This window comes from Bos indicus, chromosome 5, assembly GCF_029378745.1.
Source record: "Bos indicus isolate NIAB-ARS_2022 breed Sahiwal x Tharparkar chromosome 5, NIAB-ARS_B.indTharparkar_mat_pri_1.0, whole genome shotgun sequence".
NCBI lineage: Eukaryota > Metazoa > Chordata > Mammalia > Artiodactyla > Bovidae > Bos > Bos indicus.
Window position 1 is genome coordinate 27,007,256 of NC_091764.1, and position 16,181 is coordinate 27,023,436.

The window sequence follows — 16,181 nt, forward strand, 5'->3', positions numbered from 1 at the left end:
ACAGACATGGCTTGGGCCTGGGATGCCCCAAGAAACACAGGTGTGGTCCTGGGAGACCCGAGGCTTTGACCTTCCTGGAAACAGGCATGAGTCCAACTCTGACTAAACATTATAGAAACTCTTTATTATTAGACAAAAATAGACTCTTTTTTTTTCCTTTCCCCCCCTTTTCATGTGATCCTACTCTGATCTCTCTGCTCAGAGGGGAGGCAGAGGAGGGAGTGCCTTGCTCCCCACACCTCTCCCCTCTCCCTGCCGTGCCTGTCTCCCTCGCCAGCCAGCGCGGATGCTCTCCTGCAGGTGGGGCTGTCCGGATCACCCCTTCCAGGCTCCACCGCCTCACCCTCACACACCCGTCTCTGCCCTCTGCTCACATGCAAGGTCATCTCATGGGCCCATCCACTTCGCTTAGCAGGCTGGGGGCGGGGGAGGAGAGCAGTGTCCCAGGCCAGTGTGTCCGCTCCCCACTCCTAGGGGAGAGGCCGGCTCCTGGGTCTCCTGGGTCCAGGCCAGGGGAAGTGAGGGCTGTGGTGCTGAGAGGGGCACAGTGCTGACGTGGGCTTGGAGCTTGTGGCCTCCCTTCATTTCCTCTGGCCCAGTAAAACTTTGGTGATGAAGGTGACAATGGCGCCTGCGGGCTGATCTGGGTCAAGCTCTGCAAAGAGGTGACACACGTTCTCCCAAGGGCTTCCCGGCTTCTTGGCCACAAAACCAAAGATCCTGGGGGCACAAAGGCAGGGTGGGGAAGGCTGAGCATCCCTTCCTCAGGGACCACCATGCCAGGGATGGGGAGCAAGCAGGCGCCTGGACACCATGCTGATGCCATGCTGGGAGGGGAGACGGCACTCTGGGGGAGGCTTACTTGGAGGTGGTCCCGTCGGAGTTGGTCCATCTGTGGAAGGAGAAGAACTGTGAAGGGATGCACCCAGGGAAGAGCTACCAATGGAGAAGCTGGGCTGGGGACTGTGGGATGAAAGGGCTGGGAGGGAGGGTCACCTCCGGTCCTGAGGGTCAGTGCTGGAAAAGGTGATGCTGTTGACTGGATAATGGCGGCGAAAGAAGAGCCTGTAGGGACGAGGGTGGGGAAGGTCATCCAGAAATTGGGGCCCCCGGGGTCTGTGCCTGGGGTCCCCCAGGGGCTTATCTGGCACACATACTTCCTTTGGTTGTCTGTGAGTGTGATGCCCTGGGCTGAGACCTTGAAGTGGACAACGGCTGGTGTGGGGCGGGGGCTGCAGCTCAGAGCTGCGGAGCTGGCCCGTGCCACTGCTTGGGGGCCCGTCAGTGACTCCGTCTCCACTGAGGTCAGGTAGAGCACGCTGCAGGCTGCAGGGTGAGGAGTGGGGTTGAAGGGAGTAGGGAGCGGTGGCTCTGCCAACCCCCAGCTCTATCTCCCATCCGTGTTCCTCCCACCCACCGAGCTCTCGCACTTTCCCCAGCTAGTGCTGCTCAAAATGCATCCATCACACAGGTAACCTGTTAAAAAGGCAGGTGACTGCGCGAGATGCTGGAAGGAGGCCGGAGAATCTGCATTCTAGCAAGACCCCACCCCTGCAGCCTAGACAGGACTCCCCATCCTATCGTGCTTATGGGTACAGGCCTCCCCTGACTTCCTGGGTGAGGTGCATCTGCCAGGGCCGGCCCACACACAAGGCCTTTCTGTTCCCTATGTGTCAGGGGTGTCCCGTTTGGTGCCTGCGGGAGGGAAGGAGGGAGAGGCCCGTACCGGCGCCTTGACGCAGGAGGTCTGCCGCTGTACTCATGTTGCTGGGCACTGGGGCCTCTGGGACCTCCTCCAGAGGATCTGAGGGAAATGGGGGTCAGCAGGGAGTGGCAGGCCCAGGAGCTGAGGGCGCCCTCTGCCGTCCCAAGGGAAGGCAGGCAGGCAGGGAGCCAGGACTGGAGATTGTGCCTTTGGCCGCAGTGGGAGGGGAGAAGGGGGAGAACAGATGCCCAGACACCCACCTTTGCTGGGAATGCGCAGGCAGCAGGGCAGGGACAGTGGGGAGATGGAGTGCTGGGAGACCAGGGCTGACAGGCTGCCTGCAGGGGAGAGGCGAGCGGGCTCCCGAGGTGCCCAAGTCCTCCACCTCCCTCCTGACACCTCTTGCCCTCCCCGGAATGCCAAGTGCAGCCTTCCCCACCCCTGCTTCTCACCAAAGTAGGGCTCGCTGGGACAGCCCTTGATCTTCACCCCTTTCGGCCCAGTCTCAATGAGAAAATGACGGACCAGCTGTTCTGAGGGGTCCCCTGACAGGAGTGGAGAAGAGGGGAGATGATTCCAGGTTGCGCTTCTCTCTGCTGGAATTCTCTACCAAGCAGGAAAGCTCATCTCCTCCTCCTCCACCCTGCCTAGTCTTGCCTCTGTGCCTCCTCTCACCACACCCCCCTCCCCCTCAGGCTGGGCCACTCTGTACCTTTCCAGGACTGGGCGCTGGGAGGGGGCGTGGCCACCTTGAGAGCCAGCCCATAGGCTCCTTGGAATGAATGACTGTCCCTGATCAGGAAGGCCCCAGGGTCTTTGTCCTTCAGCAGGGTGATGGCTGGGGGAGGCAGGAGAAGTTTTCACAGCAGCCGACCAAGCCCCAGGTAGCACCTCCGCTCTGCTGCCTGAGCCCCCCAGACCTCTGGCCCTGACAGCTGTGGTGTCAGCACCCAGGATGCCACTGGGGAGTCAGTGCACTGGGCACTGACCTTGTGAGACCTCCTCAGGCCTAAAACCCAGAATCACCAGCTAGAAAGAGGCTTGGCCCAGAGGAGACCCGCTGACTAAGTGGCACAAACCAGAAGCTGAGCCAAAGGCCCGGAGCGGGTGGGGGCAGGCTGGCTTCTCACCTTGGTCACGGGACAGGTGCGGCTTGTACCAGAACTTGGATGTGTCCTGGACAAACTTGACATTGCTCTGGCTCTCTTGCATCGGGGGCTCTAGAACAGGGAGGGACTAAGCTTGACCCCAGGGCTCCCCAGTCCCCATGCCATGCCCCTCCCTGGAAACCAGGTTCTCCCCAGGTGGCCCCAGCCTCCTGAAGGCCTGTATACCTGGGGGCTGGGGGGTGTTATCCGGGAGCAGAGGTGCAAAAGTGACATGGTGACTAGCGCCTCTGGCTGGTGGGGACACCTGCTCTGGGCCCCAGGGTCCCGGCTGCTGCCCAGGTCCCAGCAGGTGGCGTTTCTCAGGAAGAGGGGGCTGGGGGGCGCCGTTGATGTCGTACGATGCAGCCAGAGGAAAGGCAGGTGTGGGCGAGCTCTGAGGGGGTTCTGGGCTGGCCACAAGCCAGGGCATCTGAGTAGGCACAGGGGTGAGGGGGGACCCATCTGGGCTGTCCGGGGGGTCTCGCAGGCCCTGCCAGGGGGCGTGACGGAGGCCGGGCAGGGTGTTGGGTACAGGCCCCCTTGGACTGGCGCTGTCTGAGCGGCCCCCCGGGCTCCTCTCCTGAGGCCAGTCGTTGGGAGAGCTGGGTGGGGAGGCTAGGGAGAAGGCGCCAGGGGCTGGAGGCTCAGGCCCACTTCTTGCAGGCAGCTCTGGAGCCTTATCAGCGCCTCCCTGGGAAACAGGTGGCAAGGCCTCCGCAGGACTCAGTCTCTGAGTGGGCGCCAAGGTGGGGGAGCGGGTGTCCTGCCGTCGGGCGCTGCAGGGAGGGAAGGCGGGCGGGAGTTTAGTTGGGTTGCAGAGCCCTGCGTGAGCTGCCTCCCAACCCAAGCTTCAGTGTCTACCCAGATAAGGAGGCCCCTGAGCTGCCCAGCCCCATGAAGCACCTCTCCTTGCCCTGGACGGGGCTGCTGGTGTGCAGCGGCGTGGAAGGACCAGACAGCTCGGAAGCAGCGCTGCACTGGGCATCTCGCGGGGACCGGGGCAGGGTGCTGTGCCCGCTGGGACCCTCCCTCCAGGACACAGGCTCTGGCGACTCTGCAGGGAGAGGAGCTGTAGGCCAGGAAGAGCCCCTTTTGCCTGGCTTAGCTCTTCCTCAGTCTGTGCTTTCCCCACCATTCCCCAGAACCCTCTTCTGCCCTGGGCATCCCCCTTCCCAGGGCCTCACCTGCAGATGCCAAGGGTCCTGCTGGGGCCAGGTGCCCAGGCAGCGGATACCGGTCCCCTCCCTCCTCTGCAGGGATCTCGTAGCTCAGCTTCCTGGACTGGGGGTAGGGCGGGCTGCCCGGGGAAATGGAGCCAGCCCGGGGGGAGTGGGCACGAGGGCTGGGATACCCTCTGCCCTCACCTGGAGACCCACAGCTGTGTGGCACCCGGCCATATGCTGGGCAGTAACTGGGAACTGCTCCTCCATAGCCGTACGTCACCAGGGCAGGGTACCCTGGGTGCCCATACCTTCCCTCGGGGCACAAGGCGTAGGAGCAGCCCTCATGCCCTTCCTCGCCTGCCTTGGGTGGCTTCAAGCAGCTGTAGTCAGGCAGCGGGGTGTGGTGGTGCCCACAGGCAGGCACCAGCAGGGGCAGCGGGTGCCCGGGTCGCACTGGGTGCAGGAGGGGCTTGCCAGCCTCACTTGCCCACCCCTCTCCAGCCTCCCTCTCCAGCCGCAGCCCATAGAGGGCTGCCGTGGGCAGTGCTAGCTTCTCCTCACAGGCGGGGCACGAGCACAGCGGAGGCAGCCCCGGGTCTTCCAGGATCACCACCTCCCGGTAGCCTGGGGGGCGGTAGCCAAAGTCTCCATTGGCGGGTTTCCCCAGCTCAGACGGGTAGGGGTACGGCCCCTCGGACAGCGAGCGGCAGAGGCGTCTCTTCTCCACGGAGGGCTCAGCATAACCCTGGGGGGGCCCCTCATAGGCTCCGAAAGCCAGCCGCCGCCTCTCCAGGGTCCCCTCTGGCCGGTAGTAGCCTCCATTGGGGACCCCGCAGGGTTCCCGGTAGCCCTGGCGGCAGGAGCAGTGGCGGCTGAGGCCAGGCCTGTGTCCCGAATATATTCCGAGGTGGGGGCCTCCGCCTGCACCAGGCTGGTCTTCGTCATCAAGGATGGCCGTCTCGCGCCCAGCTCCCCGGCCCCCACTAGCCACTCCACAGCCTCCCAGCAGGCGCTCGAGCTCCTGCCGCTCGGCAGCCGTCGGGGGTGGCCGGCCAGGGGACTCGGCAGCTGGCTCTGTGGTCAGTGTGGAGGAGTGGCCAGAGTCGCTGCTGACAGAAAGCAGCGGGGGTGGGGGTGGCTCCGGAGACGGGGCCGGCGGGGTCTGGCGGGGGGCTCGCTGCACCTGGGCATAAGGACTGCCATCCAGGGGCCCCCGGGTGTGGGTGACAGAGTCTGAGTGGGGAGAGGATCAGGGCAGGAGAGCAAGCAGGCAAAAGTGAGAGAGAGAGAGGGAGAGACAGATAAAGCACGTGTGTTAATAGGGGATGGTGCCGGAGACTCCAGCTCAGGGGGTGTCTCTTGGAAGGGTGTCTGTCTAGGGAGGGAAGCATGTACCGCCCCCGCCAGAAACTCCACCTCCCGCCACCTCTGGGGACACCCCACACACCATCCGCACTGTCCTCATGGTGCAAGTTGAAGTTCTCGTAGGAGTCCCAGCGCACTGCGGGCTCTGCAGTGTTGTAGTCGACAGAGACGGAGGGCTCATTCCGTGGGGTGTTACCTATAGAGGGGCGTCCCGGGGGTGAGGAGCAGGGAGACAACCCCCTGACTCCTGCCCCCTCCCAGGCTTGGCTCTTACCTTTGATCTTCTCTGGGCTGGAGGAGAAGACGAACTCCACCGAGGCTTGGAAGGGGAACCTCTCCTCTGTGGGGAGTGGACGGTGAGGAGCCAGGTGCCCCCCTCCCTGCCCTTACCCACCTGCCTGCCTCACCCGGGCTCCAGCCCCCAGGCCACTTGTCTCCAACTCACCGGTCCAGGCCTCATCCAACTGGTCCTTGGAGAAGGTGAGCCGTGGTCCATGGATGGTGCATGTGTGGAACTGGACTCGGAATACGAGGGTCCGGTCAGTTCCCCGGCTACCCTTGTGATAGCATGTTACCTGGGTGAGGGGAGGAAGACCAGCGTTCAGGCTCTGTGTCCACACACATCTCCTCTGTGCTTCCACCTTGGCTCCAAGTTGACCTCCCCATCAGGAAGACAACCTCCTTGCCCTCCAGCCTGCCTTAAATCAATGGCTCTCCAGAGACGGTGCAGCTGGCAGCGTTCACCACCACCCCGACCCCACCCCCAGGACTCTCCCTGTGGCTAAGGCCCCCTCACCATGACATCGCCTTTGAGGAGGAGGGCTGGCTCCAGGCTGATACAAAGCTGCTGGGGACCAGGGCCTGCAACGTGACTGGGGAAGAGAGAGGGCAGAGCTGAATCAGGGGCACTTGGGTGCACCGGTGGCTGTGAAGAGTCAACAGGGAGTTGGGAGATCAGAGACTGAGCCCTCCCTGAGCGCGAGCTCTTTAAGCATCAGCTTCCCCATCTGTAAAATGGATTCTAGGATGCTATTAGTTTTGGGGTGCAGTGGCTAGAGCTGGAGGCCCAGCTGTCTGGGAAAGGCTGGAAAAACAGGGATTCAGGGAGGAGGGGTCTGTCTGGCAACAGAGCACTCACTAGATTCCTGATGTGTAAACAAGCTGCATGGACTGGTAGATCTTGAGGAAGGGCTGGAATCCTAGAGGAGCAAAAAAGAGAAGGTACATGAAGGGCGTTGAGTGGAGGGGTGGGGCACAGCCCCCCGATGGGGCACATTCCAGGCAGACTCACCTGCACCAGGTTCAAAGGCTGGCAGCACGGGCACCAGCACGTGGTGCAGGAAGAGAGGGCTGCTGTTCATGCGGATGGACCCGGACAGCAGACCGCTGAAGTAGGTGATATACCTGGTGGCCGGATGTCAAGGGGGATGTAAGCCCCTTCCAGGTCTCGGTCTCACGTGGTATAGCCATGGGCCCTGACTATCCCTTGAGTCCCTCTTTATCACAAGACTCAGCTTTATTTTCTGTATAGCTGTTGCTAACATCCCAAACGATCTTGTCTATTTATTTATAGGTTTATTGCCTTCTACCCCACCAGCATGTCAATAAGCCCCATGAGAGCAGGGACCTTGGATTTGTTCTGCATTCTCAGCACCTGACACAAGCCCCTAGCACACAGGAGGTGCTCCAGGAAGGTGTGCTGCATGAATGAGATAAGCTTGGCCTTGGCAGCCACGGAGGGACCTGCTCGCCTGGCCCATCCCCACCCAGGCTGCTCACCGGCGCTGGGAGGGCTGCAATTCTGCGGCAACCTTGTCTTCACAGAACTTCCGCATGGTAAGGGTCGCCAGTGCCTGGTCTGCCCTGGGGAGACAGGGGCCAGTGTGGGGGCTAAGGGGGTGGTTACATCCTGGTCTCCCTTTCCTAAGCTCCAGGGGAGAGAAGAGAGGTGTGATTCCCCGGAAGTCTAGAGGAAGTTCAGAGTGGTGGTGCAGAGAACTAGAAACCCCACAAGCAGCCACTTTACTAGTTGTTGGACTGCAGGCAACTGTTCCCTGAGTTTTAGTTTCTTCCTCTGTGAAATGGGACAATAAGACCATGCTATGCGTTGAACTGGGGCTTCCCCCGTGGCTCAGTGGTAAAGAACCCACCTGCCAATGCAGGAGACATGGGTTTGATCCCTGGGTCGGGAAGATCCCCTGGAGAAGGAAATGGTCACCCACTCCAGTATTCTTGCCTGGGAAATCCCATGGCAGAGGAGCCTGGCGGGCTATAGTCCATGGGGTTGCAGAAGAGTCGGATATGACTTAGCGACTAAACAACAGAAATGGGTTGAATTGTGTCCCCCCAGAAGATATGTACCTCAGAATGTGACCTTATTTGGACATAGGGTCGTTGCAGATGTAATTAATTAAGATGTTATACTGGAGTAGGGTGAGCCCTTAATCCAATGTGATTGGTGGCCTTAGAAGAAAAGAAGAAGAGACACAGACACACAGACACACAGGAAGAAGGCCATGTGACGACGAAGGCAGAGACTGGAGCGATACATCTGTAAGCCAAGGGACACCAAGGACTGCTGGCCCCCACCGGCAGCTGGGAAGAGGCCACTCCAAGAGTCTCAGTGCGAGTGTGGCCCTGCTGACACCTTGATTTCAGACTTGGAGCTTCCAGAACTGAGACAACAAAGTTCTGTTGTCTTAAGCTACTTAGTCTGTGGCACTTTGTTATAGCAGCCCTAGGAAAGTGGTGAAGTACAAGTGAGAAAAAGGAGGTGGAAAGCTCAAGTTTATAGTAAATGGCTCTGAACCCTGAGGTGGGCTTTAGAGGAGTGGGGCTCATCAAGGGCCAGCTGGAGGGAGGGTCCCTGGGGAAGGGGGGACTTGGGGCTGGGGCACCTTACCCTGCAGAGATCTTGCTGTAGTGCATGTAGGCAGAGACGATGACCCCGAGCTTGCCCTTGCTCCCCTGAGGACAAAGAGGGATAGAGGGCTTGCTGGGGCCCTTTGCTGAGGGCCCCCAGTCCTGTGAACCTGAAGTTCCAGCTCACCTTGCAGTACAATACGACCACGTGCTGCGGGTCAGCACTGAGCCAGGTCTCCATGGCTTTGCAAATGGAGCACAGCTTGTCTAGGGGGGGTGCGTGCAGCTCAGGCCAGCCAAAGTCCTGGACCTGAGGGGTACAGGGATGGAATTGGGGCTGGTGGCCACCAAAGAAGAGGTGGGTGGGGTGGAAGAGGGATAGGGTTTAGGTGCCTGGAGACAAGGTCAGGGGCCTGTTGCTTGTGTCGATGACAGCCTCAATTCTTTCCTCACTGAGATGATGGGTCGATACCTGCTGCACCACGCTTTGGGCTGTCCCAAGTGACAAGTCATATGGGCAAGTGTCTCAGAGTAAAGTAGATGCCAAGTGCTACTGTTAATACTGAGAAGGCTAGGGGTGATGGTTTTAATTCCCTCCTACCTTCGGGTTTAGGCGGGTCAGGTCATGTCTTTTCTCTGAAAGGTTGAAGAGCTGCAAGTAAAGTGGGGGCGTTAGGCGAAGTGACCCTAGGCAGCGAGGCGTGGTGATTCTTGGAGGTGTCACCTGCTGTGACCCTTAGTAAGGGTCTTTCTCCAAATGGAGGAAGTGACTAAGGCCCGGCCTAACTTTGACAGCCGCATCAGTTGCCTGCCTTCTAGGTCGGCTCCGAGGAGCGTCCGGGGCCCCGCCTCCACAGGTTTGACGTCAGGGAGCTGCCGGGCCCTTCTGGCCCTCCCAGCCCTCTCATTGGCTGACTAAAGCAGGTCCCGCCTCTCACCAGGTACTTGTCACGGTGCTTGGATTGCAGCACGTGAGCCAGCTCGCGCAGGTGGCCCCGGTGTCGCTGCTCGTCAGGCCGCGCGGGGAAAGAGGCGGCCAGGATCCGCTCCGTCACGTAGGTGAGGTCCAAGTCCCAGCGGCGCTCCATGAGCGGGTCCAGGCTGAAGCTCCTGGGGAGGAGGGGGCGAAGCTGTGTTAGGAGCCGGGTGGGGAGAGGGTGTGGGGCGGGCACCGGGAGGCTGGTGTGATGGAAAGGTGTCTGGCCGACTACAGGTGAGGCCTCCTGGGTCCTGACCTTTTGGGGGTGGGGCTGTCCTAGAGAGCTTTGTTGGGGGGAACTGCCCTGGGCTGAGGGTAGGGTATCAGGAAAGGGCTCATATGGGACCACACCCGGCACCCTACTTACCTGGGCAGAGTGCTGCGCTGCTTTGAGTGGTTCAGAGACTTGGTGGATCCCTGGTGGATGAGATGAGATTTTGCACACATCTTTTCTGCCCCTCATTCTCGGCCTCCCCACTCCAGAGCTCTATGAATTTTGCTCCAGGAGAGACCTAGGTCCTTAGTCCCAGAGCTATCTGCTTCCTTCCCCGCCCCAACCCCCGCTGCAGCATCACCTTACCAGGTGCTCTATGCGCCTCACAGGGGCGGTGTTTCTCCGCTAGAGGGAGAAGGGAGAGGAAAAGGGAGTGGTTAGGGAAGGGGCAAGGACCAGTCTGGGCCTGGGGGCAGTGGGGAGGGGCTGTGTGTGTCCCTGTGAGGGCTGTATTAGGTGGGGCAGGGAGAGAGGGAGGAGTCCTAACCCTGAGCAGGCCCAAGACACAAGAGCAGAGGGCTCAAAAAGTTTTCCACTGTCTGAGGATGGCCACTAAGGACAGCAGTCCATTCAAGGTAACTTCTTGGGGCCCCGTCTGTGGCCACCAGACCTCTGGACTCTTTGGATCCCCCACCCCATCCCAGAGCACACTCACCAGCTCCACGGGAGGCAAAGCCTGACAGGACGAAGTCACCTGGAAGGAGACTGGAGTGAGGAGCTGAGCTGCTGGTGAAATGGGCTCTCCTGGGCTTAAGGATGGGGCCACCCCTCAGCTTCAGCAAGAAAGTGGAGGGGCTGTCAGCAGATGGGCACAGGCTGCAACTGAGGTTCCTCTATTTAAGGGAGCCTCCCCTCTGGCCTCTCGGCCTCCCACCCCTGGGCCCCCAACATGTTACTCTTGGCTCCCAGCCCCCTGCCCACACAGACCCCCATTCATCCAGCTGCAGGGTAGGAGTTATATATAGAGCCATGCAGGCAGGCCACAGCCAGGGACAGACACTGGCCTCTTTCACTGGGAGACCCCGCCCCTGGGCACACAGCTCCCCAAAGCAAGCTCCAAGGCCCTAGGACCCCTCACACTGCAGGAGGAGGACTAGGGCACCCCAGAGATGGGGCTGGCTCAGGTACCCAATGGATAATGGGTGCTGCCTACATCTTGCATCTTCTGCCCAGCCTTTCCAGGACCCAGGACAAGACCCACTCAGGCATCCTGAGGACCCTTCCCCAGAGGGAAGGCACAGCCCATCCGGCCACCAGTCTCTGCTTTGACCCCCACCCACCCCACCCTTCCTCCTCCTCGTTCTCCTCCTCTTCCCTACCCCCCCCCCCCCCCGCCCCGCCCCGTCCTCGCGCCAGCTGCAGCCTGGGCACAGCACCAAGACAAACGTGCTGTCTTGCTGTCCACCCGCCTGGGCCAGTCCTCCAGGGGGTGGAGTAGGGTGGTTCTTAAAGGGCCCAGTACAGTACCCTCTGTTACCCAGCAGGGGTTCCCCAATGATGAGAGGGGTGGAAGGGAGGAGAAGCCCATTTCAGAGGAGGAAGGGACCCCAGGCCCTCCTCCCCACATCAGATTACCCACCTTTGCTTCACATTTTCTGTGTGTTGCCACCTTGCAGACTAGAGGGGATGGAGGGGAGGAGAGGTGTTAGCAGGGGCCTACTGGGGCAGTGGAAGGGGTGGCTCTCTTGTCTCCCCAGGTTCTGGAACTTTCTGGACTCCAGCTGTACTGAGCTGGCTGGAGTCCGGGAGCAGGGGCAGAGTTCAAGGGAAGCACATGGCAGTGGTGCGCTACTGCCCAGGCCGGGGAGTGGGGGACCCAGGGGCAATGATCGAGGGTGGGTGCGGGTGTGGAGGAAGGCACAGAGGGAAGCCTCCAGTTCCAGGTCAGGTGGAAGGGTAATTTAGAGTACTAGGCTTCCTGGGGTACTGGGGGTGCAAGGGCTGTTTGGAGGGGAGGCAGTTCCTCTTGGCCCCCACGTTGCCCAGCCCATACTCTGTTCTGGGGTCTGCCTGCTGGGGCTGTGCAGCCCAGTCGTGCTGGGTGATGCTCTCAGAGCCACAGCCTAGGGTGGGGCACCTCACCTCTGCGTGAGATGCCCTTCCCATTGATGGCTGCCTTACACACGGCACAGCACCTCACCTCTGCATGAGACGCCCGTCCCATCAATGGCTGCCTTACACACGGCACACACGGGTGGTTTCTTCCGGAAGACCTTCTCTCGGAAGCTATGCGGCTCAGCTTTCCTAGGCTGACGGGTGGAGGGACAGACAGACAGAGGTGTCAGTTCCCACGGGTCCATCTCCAGGACGGGGCCGGGCCTGAGTGCTGCACTTTTCCTGTTTTCCATCCTGATATGGCCCCCAAACTTGTCAAACGCAGTTGGCCACAGCTGTTTCCAAGCAGTTAGAGTGCTTGTCCTCGACAGTGCATAGAACCTGGCCCCTTGCGTCACCCTAGCTGGGTCAGCTCCTCCCCAGGGGATCACTTAGGCCCCTCACGTGGCCCTGGTGTGTGATACCCCTGTGGTCACTGTTACCCAAACCCTAGAGCTTCCGTTCTGGTGGGGGGGGGTGGCGTTCCCCGACTCCTCTATGAAGGCAACCTGTTTCTCCTCCCATCTTGCCCTTCCTGTAGGAAGTAAGCAGGGAGGGGGTCAGACATGAATATAGGGTGTCAGTCACGAGCACCCAGATGACCCAGCGGAGAGTCCTCAGCCAGGCCTGCTTCCCTGGCTCCCACTGTCCCCGTCCTCCCAGCAGCTGACACGCCCTCCTCCCCCCACTGTCAGAACAACATGTTTACTCATTGTGCACCAAGGCGGCAGGCAGCAATTGTGTAAGGAGGGGGCGGTCATGCTGGAGGGAGAGGCAGATGGAGGCACGACATGGAAATATTTAGCTGCTTTACTGCTCCAGGATGTAGTAAGCACCCAGTCACTTGAGAAGGTTCAAGAGGGATTCCAGCACTGAAGGGGGAGAGGGTGGGCCCGCTGCTCTCCGGGGCCTCTCCCCTCCCAGAGTGCTGTGAGCGAGGCGGCTGGGATATCCCCCAAGGCCCAGGACTACCGTTCCCATCCGTCCATCCTCTGGGGACCGATGGACCGATGGACCGTTTACCTCCTTGTCTCCTCTCCTATTTTTCTTTTCCTCTGGGATTCAAGTTCCTGCCTCCCTCCCCCATAGTACTGTCTCATGTTGCCCTGAGATGCCTTTTTGAGGGGTAAGGCTGAAAAAAATGTGGAGAAAGGCAGTGATGGGGCCTCTAGGCCCCGCAGCCTGGGAATGCAGGCAGCACCTCTGGTGTCTTGGCTGTCCTCGAAGCTGCTGGATTAAACCCAACTTGAACTCTTCTGGGCTGGACCAACTCTGCCAGACCCACTAGGAAACTTGGGTGCATTTTGGTATTAATGGGACAGGCAGATGATGTCATGGAAAGCAAGTCAAGCCCCCTTGTCTAAGGCACTTCTGAGACCTGGCCGCCTCCCTTCCTTCCTTTGCCACCCCTGCCCCATTTCCCCTAAACTTCTTAGCTTAGGGAAGTCTTCTCCTGGGCTCCAAAATAGTACCTGGGAAAGTCCTACCATAATGTATACCTGCCCGTGCAGGGCTGGCCTGGGCTAGGGCAGGGAAGGTGACAGGGGAGCTGACGAGGATTTGCTATCACCCAGACTTCTGCTGCTCATGTCACAGCCCTGGCCGCTCCAAAGAGACAGAGTAACGAGGGGATACGGGACTAGGGAAGAAGGCTGAAACTGGCCCCCTCCCCCACTGCCCACTCCTCCACCCCCACCCCTCTGCCCAGTCAAGGGCACTCCTACCCTGCTGGTGGCCCGGCTGCTGTCCCTCCTCCCCAGGGCTCTCAGCAGCCTCTCCACCGGGCCGCTGGACTTCATCGTGTCTGGCTGCCTGGGGTGCTGGCCTTGGGGCCCGAACAATGCTGGGGCCTGGCCCGGGGCTTCCTGGAAGCGGCCTGGCTGGCGGAGGCAGCCGCTTCCCTTGGGTGGAGAGTAGGCTGTCTGGCTGGTGTGAGGAGAAGCCAAGCCCTGGAAGTGGAGGGGAGTGCAGGCGGGAAGGGGGCAGGTCGCTGCTCCAGGAAGTGTGTGTGGCGGGGGAGAGGATGTGGGGGAGGCCAGGAGATCAGATTCCCAGGATCTACCCTGCTGGGAGTGTCAGCCCAGGATCTTTTGCCCCCACCCCGATCCTGCTCGGGAGCTGCCCCCAGGCCTGGGATCTATCCTATCCGGGGATCTGTGGGATCCTGAGGTCCAGCCCCCAGTGGGGCGGGGCAGGGGCGGGGTGGGAATTTAGGTCTCAGGGCCCCGGACAAGGGCCAGAGGGGAACGCCGCGTCCCTGCCAGGCCAGCCTCCCCGCCTGAACTCTCAGGCTCTCTGGGGACCTTCTAGTGGGAGGGAGAGGGAGCTGGGAATCGCTGTCCCAGCTAGTTCAGGACCTGGACTGCATCCTGAGGGTCAGCGTTCTGCCTCAGTTTCACTAGTCATGAAGCAACAGGAAGAGGAAAACATGCACTGGCCCCTTGCCCCCACCATCTACACTGAAAGCCAAATTCCAGCTGAGACTGCTCTGCCCACAGGAGTCAGTTATTCTGCCCTAGCCCAAGGCATTTGAGGCCCTTCTCCTGAAAGCTCCCCAGCTGCCCTGCTCCGGACACAGTCCTTCACTCACCTACTCCCTGGGTCCCTAGCTCCTCTTTGGAGCCTTGCAACTTGGGCCCTCCTCCTCCCCGTCCAGCCCTCCCCCCACCCCAAGCATTAGTTCTACCTTCATGGCTCCCCCAGCTCCGCTCTCCTTCCTCAGCAGCTGTCCCTGGGCTGGAGGGCTGGACAGGAGGCCCCCCTCCCAACACATACTCCACCCCCCTCCGCAGGCCTCCTGCCTCCCTCCTGGGAACACAGCCAGCTTCCTGTCCCAGGAGTTAAGGGAAGGAGGTGGACTGGGGCATTGGAAAGGGGTGGGGGTAGTAATCTTCCAAAAAATGTTAGGGGTTAACAGCCTGGGGGTTCTCAGCCCCAAGTCTTGGATCACAGCCCCCTAGAGCAGTCCAGTGGAACAGTCCAGCTGCTTGAAAGAATGTGCAAATGTGTGTGTCCTGTCCCCCCCCAACATTTGCACTGGTAGTTACTGAATGTCCCAGGGCTCTGGCAGCTCCCCCAGCTCTGGCTTCTCCCACCAGGCCCTCAGCCTCCCCTCTCCCTCCCCCGTGCCCATCAAGGTTGGTCTAACCCTGCCTCCTCTTCGATGAGCCCACTCAGGACACTTCCTTGGGCTGGGCCTAGCCTGAGACTTCTCCCTTGAAGCTCTAATTCCCCTTTCAGGTCAGGAAGTCTGTCCCCAGGGTACTTTGGCCAGAGGGAGGCCTAACCAGTAACTGGAGAGGGGCAGTGGCTCTGCAACCCACTCCCACCTCCAGCCCTGGCTGCTTCCCAGGACATTCCGGGCCCCTGGCCAGTGTGGGCAATCGGGCCGGGGCTGGTCCAGTCCCCAGCTCTGCTGGGAGCAGGTGAGGTGTTGTGGTGGTGGTGCGGGTGTGGGTGGTCTTTCTCCCCTCCTACTGCAGTTACCCCGACCAGGACTCCTCCAGCAGGCTTGTCTCTACTTCTGCTGCCTCCACAGGGGCTGAAAAGTCCCCTAACTTGGCAACAGGTCCCCAAACCTCCTCGGAGCCTCGTTCTTGACCTCGTGGGTGGCTCACTAGGCCCTGTGTTGAGTGGCCAGGGAAGATGGCTTTGAGTCCCTCCCCACCCCGTGCAGCGCCTCTCAAGTGAGATGGAAGTGGGAGACCGCTGAGCCCGCTGCTAGTGCTGACAGGAAAAGCAGCTCCCTGGGGCAAGCTTGGGAAGCCCAGGCCAGAGCCCTGGGACCCTCACCCTCTTCCAGCCCGAAACCTTCCTGAGCCTGTCAGTCTCTCCCCCAGCCTGGCCCCTTCTCACTCCAAAGCCCTGGGTTTGTTTGGAGAAACCCTCCACCCGCACTCCCCCTTCCTGGAAATAGCTGTGGTTGGATGAGCGGCTGGGAGCCCAGCCGCGGAGGAGGGGTGAGGCCCAGGGAAGGAGACAGGGAGGGAAGAAGGGGTGCGCGAGAGTGCCCAGAGTGATCTAGAAAACTCACGATGGAGGCCGCATGTGCCTCGGTTTCCCCAGATGTGAGGTGGAAAAGGAAAACCCTGACACACACTCTCCCCGGCCAATTCCCGCCCAAGTCCCGGGCCTGCGGGGGCGGTGCGCGTGCGTGGCGGGACTGAGCGGCGGCGAATGCTGTCCCGACGCGCGAAGGCAAGACGGCCGGCCGGGGAGTGGCCGTGGGCTGGCCCCGCCCCGGTCACCTTTCCGGCCCCTGTCGGCCGCGGACCCCGGACCCCGGGCTCCCGACCCCCGACCTGGCGCGCCCGCTCCGCTCCCCACGCCCATTCGCCCCGCGCAGCGGCCCCGCGCCCCCTGGCGACCACCACCGGCACTGCCCGCCGCGCCGTGACGCACAGGCCGCCGCCCTCCCGTCCGGCGCCTCGCGGCCACTCACCTGCGGGGGGCGCCCGGCGGGGCGGGGGCGCGGCGGGGCGGGGCAGCAACAGGGGGAGCCCCCGGGCCAGCCCATCCCGCCCCGGGCCCGCGCCGAGCAGACGCTGAGGAGGCGGAGGAGGCGGGACGGGCGCGCCGCGCTCGCCCCCGC

General features: G+C 61.4%; 1 protein-coding gene across 7 annotated transcripts; it reads right to left on the reverse strand.

Annotated features, from left to right (window-relative positions):
- Positions 1 to 103: 103 nt before the first annotated feature.
- On the reverse strand, positions 104 to 16,170 carry TNS2 (tensin 2). Of its 7 annotated transcripts, none has more exons than XM_070789038.1 (29): positions 16,032 to 16,170; positions 11,637 to 11,745; positions 11,076 to 11,113; positions 10,152 to 10,190; positions 9,803 to 9,841; positions 9,590 to 9,639; positions 9,182 to 9,353; positions 8,845 to 8,895; positions 8,431 to 8,553; positions 8,284 to 8,348; positions 7,161 to 7,244; positions 6,673 to 6,785; positions 6,520 to 6,580; positions 6,178 to 6,253; positions 5,827 to 5,956; positions 5,656 to 5,721; positions 5,464 to 5,577; positions 4,038 to 5,249; positions 3,757 to 3,922; positions 3,040 to 3,629; positions 2,836 to 2,925; positions 2,418 to 2,543; positions 2,158 to 2,250; positions 1,966 to 2,043; positions 1,727 to 1,804; positions 1,158 to 1,326; positions 997 to 1,065; positions 863 to 892; positions 104 to 720 (listed from the first exon to the last, which is right to left on the reverse strand). In XM_070789038.1, the coding sequence occupies exons 1-29, from the start codon at positions 16,104 to 16,106 to the stop codon at positions 582 to 584; spliced, it is 4,245 nt and encodes a 1,414-aa protein (XP_070645139.1). In that variant the 5' UTR covers positions 16,107 to 16,170; the 3' UTR covers positions 104 to 581. The 7 variants fall into 7 exon arrangements, with proteins under 7 accessions (XP_070645139.1, XP_070645140.1, XP_019816050.2 ...); XM_070789039.1 differs by having other exon boundaries at positions 3,757 to 3,907; positions 16,032 to 16,169; XM_019960491.2 differs by lacking the exon at positions 16,032 to 16,170 and adding an exon at positions 14,277 to 14,372.
- Positions 16,171 to 16,181: the final 11 nt, after the last annotated feature.

What these genes read in the sequence shown, in the direction of transcription:
- TNS2 (XM_019960491.2), bottom strand. Translation starts at nt 14,363, where the DNA reads ATGTGTTGGGAGGGGGGCCTCCTGTCCAGCCCTCCAGCCCAGGGACAG. An exon ending in TAACACCCCCCAGCCCCCAG is followed by an intron (nt 2,926 to 3,039) that starts GTATACAGGCCT and finishes TCCCTGTTCTAG; the next exon opens with AGCCCCCGATGCAAGAGAGC. An exon ending in ACTGACCCTCAGGACCGGAG is followed by an intron (nt 893 to 996) that starts GTGACCCTCCCT and finishes CTCCTTCCACAG; the next exon opens with ATGGACCAACTCCGACGGGA.